The 7,183-nt window shown below is 58.1% G+C and overlaps 1 protein-coding gene across 1 annotated transcript; it reads right to left on the bottom strand.

Annotated features, from left to right (window-relative positions):
• Positions 1-365: 365 nt before the first annotated feature.
• UPK3BL2 (uroplakin 3B like 2) lies at positions 366-4,542 on the bottom strand. Its single transcript, XM_032605244.1, is given in 7 exon segments — positions 366-474; positions 1,326-1,446; positions 1,739-1,815; positions 2,387-2,499; positions 2,501-2,607; positions 2,777-2,929; positions 4,446-4,542. Coding segments are annotated over 7 exon segments (762 nt in total). The 5' UTR covers positions 4,528-4,542.
• Positions 4,543-7,183: the final 2,641 nt, after the last annotated feature.

Here is a 7,183-nt window from a genome sequence, read left to right as displayed (position 1 = left end):
ATCCCCACTTTACAGACAGGGCCATTGAGGCCAGAAGAGAGGCTTGCCCTGCCCCAGTGGCTCAGCTGGCCTAGGACCCTGGGCTTCACCCCCGGTTGCTGTATCCTCCCAAGAGGAGCTGGGGACAGGGATGCAGGGAGACTGCCCAGGTGTACAATGACACAGCCATTCAGGGGGCTGTCCCCAATAATGGGGACATTTATTTCTGACAGGGACAGGCCCAAGCTTTGGACTAAGGACACCCTCCCCACCTTCCTTATTTGGAAACACTCTCTCCCAGGGCTCTGAAGCAGCAGGGTGAGCCCCTAGGCCATGCTCTGCAGCCTGGACCAGGGGCGAGGCAGATGGGGGCCCCCTGGAGCCTCTCAGGAGCCCCCCTCAGCTGAAGGGCTGAACATGTGGTGGGTGTTATATCTTCTCATGCACGCCAGCTCCCCTGGGCCAGAGATGGACGTGCTCCCACAGGTGTCGTAGCTGGGGGGGAGCGGGGAGGGGAGGAGAGATGGAGAGAATGAAGAATGCAGGGCCTCATGGAAAACCTCTATTGCCTAGAGGTTGGAGCGCTATTCCTCTAAACCTCACAAATCCAGCTCTGTCTCCCTGCCCTTTGTCATCACCCCACCGCAACGCTCCCCTCCCCCACTCCCCACGTCCAGGATGCCTCTAAAACACCATCTGCCTGTTTCCCCTGATCACAGCTGCCACTGGCGCTCTGGCTTTCAGCATACAGCCCATTTCCTCAGCTGGGATCAAGGCCCAGGCCTTCCTGGCCACTCTTCTGCCCCCAGACCCTCCCCCTCCTCTCCAAATCCTCGTCGGGGACCAGACGTCCCTTTCCTCCAGGAAGCCTTGTGGACACCCACTCCCCACCAGACCCCAGATGAAGCCTTGAGCGCTCAAGTCAAAGCTCAGCGCTTAGATTAAAAGCAATTCACCTCCACCTGGATGTCTTCCACCTGGAACATCTGCTCTGCGCTCCCACTCGCAATTCCAGCTCTTGCCACCAGGGGGCAGATGGTGAGCACTCAGAAAATGTGCCCCCACCCCCCACCCCCGCCCCAACCCCTCAGCAGGTGTCAGGCAGAGGGACAAGAGAGGGAGGGGTTAATGCACACACCACCCCCACCTAGAGGTTCTAGAACCTTGAGGATCCCTTGATCAATAATTGTTAGCCCTGTTCGGCCTTCAGGGAAAACCCTTCCAGCAGAACAAGCTGGGCTGGGGGCCTGGGCTGGGGCCTTGGGCCGGGGCGTGGGGAAAGGATAGAGGTGGCCCAGGAGAGGGACTCCACCCCTCCCAGGGCAGTCCCGACCCTCTCCACTAACCAGGTGTAGATGAGCGGGGTGAGGAGGGTGGTGAGGACGACGGCCAGCAGGACCGACAGGATGGCAACGATGACCACGGTGCCCGCGCTGTGGGGCCCTGGGGCAGCCTGGAGTGCCTCGGCTGAGGGTGTGAGGGGGCCCACAGGCAGGTGGGGTGAGAAGGGAGGAAAGAGATCTGACCTGAGAAGGGGGGCCTGGAACAGCCTCCAGACCAACCGCCTCTCACCGCAGCCCAATGGGGGCGGGGCTTGCAGGCGGCCTGGGGAGGGGCACCTGCAGACAGCAGGATGTTAACGGTGGCTCTGACTGACTAGGGGCTGGCTCATTCCTCCCCATCCACCCCGAGTCCTCAGGAGCCCCCAGGTCCCTGGGCCCCCAGCCTTAGAGTTTGAGCGGCACACCTGGCCCCATACCTTGCTGCAGGTGGGTCTCACTGGACCACTCTGTCTCAGCCATGGGTCCCCTGTCTCTCACCACCAGAAATTTCACTCTGAACAGGAGACCCAGCATTGGGGGTGGGGGTGTCCCCAGGACCTGAAACCCTCCAACCCTGGTGCCTGTCAGTCCCTCCCCCTGACTCCCAGGGCCTGGGGGGAACAGCCTAGAGCTAAAAGCACAGTCTCAGAGCCCACCGGAAGGGGCTCCATCCCAGCTGTGACTGGGATGTCTCAGCTGTGTGGCCTTGGGTGCATCCCTTGCCTTCTCTGCGACCCTCAGGGTCCTCTCTTGGGAAATGTGTGTGGAGCGGACTAGATGCCTCAGCACGGAACGTCAGTGAATCAAGCCCTGAATGAGGAGAGATGCGGCCAGGGCCCACCACTCTGCCTGGATGGGGAGACTCCACCCACATGGTCCGCATGGCCCATGGGGGCGGGGGCTCAAGTTGGGGGCCCTCTGCTCAAGAAGACTGAAGAATTCACCGCGGACTCCCAGGCCCCAGCCCCCTACTCCTAATGGCAGAACTGGAGCCAGGAACCCAGGCACTCAGCTGGGAGCCACCCAGGCTCGGGTCTGGACACAGGCAGGAGCCCTCCCACCCCAGTGCGGGGCTGGCCGCTCACCGGTAGGGGCCCGGGCCCGGCAGGGGGTGGTGGCAGCCTCTTGTCATCGGGGAGCAGCGGGTATCGTTGGCGACACGGAGGACCCGGAGCTCATTGCCGGGCTGGCCGCCCGGGGAAGAGTGCTCAGCTGGTCCTCAGCGTGACGTAGTAGCCCCTCTGGGGCAAGTTGGCAGGGACCGGGGTGTCCTCCACCCTCTGTGGGGCAGTGAAGCTCTGGGTGGCTGAGGGTGGCACCGAGGGTCAGAAGGTGGGGGATGCATGGGCGCTACCCCATCCCGCCAGGCCAGACAGCCTCAGGCCACATCCCTGGCAGCACCTACCCCTGCTCCCTTCAGGCCCGCCTGCCCATTTCACAGAGGGGAAAGCGAGGCCTGCCCCAGCAGCACCCACCATGGCTGTGGGCCAACACCAGCCAGATGGTGTCAAAGTCGGCGACGTTAAGGTGACTGAACTGGCCCCGCGGCTGCTCCAGTGTGAAGGTGGGCTGGGTAAGTCTCCCTGCCAGGGTGGCGCTTGAGAGCTGGGGCGCGTAGCTGATGCGCTCTGGGGCCGGTGCGGGCAGAGAGAAGAGGCTCAACAGCACGACCAAGTCCCCAGCGGCTCGTCTGGGGGGGGACGGGCTCATGGCCCTGGAAGCCCCTGTCAGTGGGAGGAGTTAGGGCTTTTCCTGGGAGCTCTGGTCAGGCGTTAACCAGGAATGCTCCTTGGCACTTCCGTGTCCGGCCCCTGGCCCCTGCCTTGGGAGCCTATTAGGGGTGGGCACCGTGGGAGGTCGGGGGGAAGCCTTGCCCCCCTGCGTCACCGGGGTCTCAGTGATGGGCAGGGCCTGGGGAAGGAGGACAGGTGGAGGCACAGGAGACCCTTCCCCAGCTGCATGCACAGCTCTTCTGCGGGAGGCGTCTTAGGTCCTGCTGGGGTGACACTCAGATTTGGGGCAGCCTGAGCCCAAGCCCAAACCTTAGGCCGGGCTCTTGACAGAGCCCAGTGACCTTGAGCTCTGACGCTCTGTGGGCCTCAGTTTACCCACCTTTCAAGTACCCCCCCAGCTCCATCCACACAGTCTAGGTTGGTTTGCTTGATGAGAGGAATGAATGGCTTGGGGGGGGGCGCGGGTGTGACACAGGAAGACCCTAGGCCCAGAGGTGGGCCTCGAGGAAGTGTCCTGGCTCAGATCCTAGGGTGGCCTCTCCTGCCCACCCAGTGCTCTGCACCTCCCACTCCGCCCCAAGGCTCCCTCCCCTTAGAGAACTTGTCCCCCTCTCAGCCCCTCACAGCTCTGTCTAGCCTTGCTGCTCTGCTTGGAGAGCTCAGAACCCCTAATTCCTTTCCAGGCCCCCTGAGGTGTCCCTCAGCCCCAGATACTGGAGAGCAGAAGAAAGATGAGGTGGGCTTTATGGAAGTCTCCAGAACCCTCTCCCTCTTTCAGTTCAGTTCAATGCAATTCATTTCCATTTAATTCAGCTCAACCCCAAGGGTTCAGGGCTAGAACCCTCCTCTCTCAGAGCTCTTGGCTCTAACGCTGAGGCCCAGGGCACACGGCATACAGCAGGTACTTAATGTTTGCTTAAAAGAGAGGAAAGACATGGAACAGCAGAGACGGGGGCATGGGGGCTGCATCTCTAAGTCCCTCCAGTTTGAGAGCCCAACAGTGAACAATGACTGTAGACCCCCTTGGAGAGCTTCTTTTGGGGTAAGTGTTATCCTTGAAGACTTCTTTAAACCTCTCCTTGGGCCGGGGAGGAGGCGAAGGAGGGGAAGGAGGGGAAGGAGGGGGAAGGAGGGGATGGAGGGAGCCATCTGGTGAGAATCGGGCTCAGGAAGTACGGAGATGAGAAGCCCAAAGAGAGGGAGGAAGCATTCCTTGCTCCCAATCTTGGGGCGGGGGGGGGTAGGGGGACAGGTGTCTGTCTTGTGACCTCTTCTGGTGGGCTGTCTCCCCTGACCCACCTGGCACCCAGTCCCCAGACTCTGGGCTCAGGAGGCGGCGGGGGAGGTGGGGTCTGTCTTCCTTAAGCCTGAAGCACAGTAGGCACCCCTGCCCTGCCCGACCCTCGCTCACCCAGACTCATCCCCAGATGGAGGCAGGTCAGCAGCGGCAACAGTGCTGTCAGAAGAGAAGACTGTCCCCCGCTGAGCCTCATGGCCAGGCCAAGTGTCCAACTGTCTGTCTGTCCGAGGGTCTGTCTGCAGCATCCGGAGCCCCAGAGGCTCCGCTGTGCGTGTTGGGCTGGGGGAGGCTGCTTCTGGCACCTCCTGCTGCCCCTCCCACGTGCCCCCTTTCTCCCAGACAACTGGTTGGACCGCTTAGGGGCTGAATGTGCTGGCCCCAAGGATTTGGCATTGCAAGGGAGGGGTCTGAAGAGGAAAACTGCACCCCACCCCCGCTCCAGGAGGGGGGTCCAGGAGGGCCTGGCTGGGGAGGGGCCACGGAAAGAAGAGCCAGTCCTGGGGTCCAGGCAGCCCCAGGGACAGCCCTGCCGTGCCTTGTGGAATCTCCTTGTCCAAATGGTCCCCCAACCTGGCAACCACGGCTCCCCACGGCCCCCCTCTGCAGAAGGGAGTTATCCTCATTTCTCAGACGAGGCATAAAGCAGGGAAGGGGGCTTGTCCAAGACCACCCAGCCAGCCGGGCCAGACCCAGAATTGGAGCATCACCCCCCAAGGCAAGCCTAGGGGCACTCCCTCCCTGCTGTCCCCCTACCGCCTGGCCCCGGAAGGGGGCTCCCCAACATCACCCTCCCTCCCCTCCTTATCCAGGTGACCTGCCCTCTCTCCTTCCTCCATCTCTGGCCACTGCCAGAGCAGGGCAATCCCTCCTCGAGACAGAAGGTGCCCGGATGGGGCCCAGGGCCGGCGGGCAGAGAGTGTACCGACAACCTCTCACCTGGACTGGAGCAGCAGACCCTCAGGGTGGTCCCCTGCCCCAAGCACCAGCCCCCACCCCCGCCGGCCCAGCTCCATAGCTGACTGGAGCCACCCTCCTAAAACTCAAACTCCTTTGCGGAGCACTTAAAAAATTTTTTTAAACAATTAATTATAAATATTCTTTAGTTATTAAAACACATTTAATTTATATCTCTATATAATCAAATATATAATCTATTTGATTACCAGCCCACCTGCATTATCTTCCTTTCCCAATATACTTAAACTGTGCAAATTGTTTATTTCAGTGAACTTCGAAAAAGGAGAATATTCCTACCCACACTATGTTATTACCTAGTAGGGTTTTTGTGACCAACTCTCTACTCGGACGAGCTAGTTCCAGACTTTTCAAGATTGAACATTACTGCATTTCACCAGTGATTGACTCAGCCCCCAAGGAACTGGGGGCCAAAAGCGGAGCGGAAAAACTCAGGAAGGCAGACGAGGTCGGGGGAGTTGAGTGTGCGCCTGGAGAGCCTCAACCAAAAGGCCACTGAGGGACTTCCCTGGTGGTCCAGTGGTTAAGGATCCGCCTTGCAATGCAGGGGAACTAAGACCCCACGTGCACCGCATCGAAGAGCCCGCACACCGCAACAAAAAAGATCCCGTGTGCCCAATGCAACCACAAAATAAATAAATATTTCAAAACAAACAAACAGAAAAACACAATAAAACCAAAGGTCGCTGGGACCCCTCTTCTAAGGCTTCTCCCCTCTCAGGCGGCTCAGGCCAGGCTCCTCCCGGAGGGCCCTCGCTGCCTTGCAGTAAGTACCCAGCGAACCCTTGTCCTTCAGTCCTACCTAACCCAGGGTCTGGCATCACTAGAAACTGTCCCCTGGTTGGCTTTGGTGCCTCCCCTAAAGTCCTCCCAGCACCTGGCATGTACCTCCATCTTATAATCATTGCAATAAAATGTATTGTTATATCAAGTGCATCCCTGTGCACACCTGGCCCTCCTCCCGCTGGAAGCTCCTCAAGGCAGGAACCACCCCTCCTTCCTCACGGGGTGGCAGGGAGGAGGGGGTGGGCTCGCAGGGGCTGGCACAGGGCCGTCCGCGAAGCGGCCACTTCAGCGTCTGGCGGTTACCTGGACGGGCTTGAGATGCAGGTCATCCTGAGATCAACGTTTAGTCATGGGACATGGAGGTCGCGCAGGTAGAACGTTAAGCATGTGTGTGGGCCTCTGAGAGAGCGGGACCAGCACTCCTGGACCCAGATGTGGAAAAGAGGGGGACACGAGCCGGTCCAGCTGGGGCCCAGCCGGCGAATCCCGGTCAGACCCAGCCCCGGAAAGGCTTCTTTATCTCGCCAGCCTGTTATTACAGAAATGGTCATACCTAGGAAAGTTGAAAATATATAGTACGAAGAATGCCCATACATATAGCCTCCACCCAGATTCAACAATTGTAAACATTTTGCTATATTTGCTCTCAAGCCTCTCCCTCCCATATATATATATATATATATATATATATTTACTATATATATATATACACACACACACTATGTTACTCTCTCTATATCAATATATACTTATTTGTATATATAATACATATACTTATATGTAAATATATGTATACTTACAAAACATGTATATATAATATATACTTATAATACACATATATTTTGTAATATAATGTATATTGATAAGTATATAGATTTACTTTTTTCCCCTCTTTTTGTCTTTTGAAAGGCAGTTGAAAGCAGACATCATAACATGGGAAGAGCTTCTTCCTTCTGAAAGTACATTCTTGCCCATCGACTCATCTCAGATCCCCAGAAGCAGGCAGGGCAGGCACGATTGTTAATCTCATAATACAGATGAGAAAACCAGGCCCCCACGGGGAGAAGAACTTTCTCAGCCCCGTGGAC

Source organism: Phocoena sinus, chromosome 15, assembly GCF_008692025.1.
Source record: "Phocoena sinus isolate mPhoSin1 chromosome 15, mPhoSin1.pri, whole genome shotgun sequence".
Classification (NCBI taxonomy): domain Eukaryota; kingdom Metazoa; phylum Chordata; class Mammalia; order Artiodactyla; family Phocoenidae; genus Phocoena; species Phocoena sinus.
Note: the sequence above shows the minus strand (reverse complement) of the source record. Positions and strands in the feature narration are given on the sequence as shown.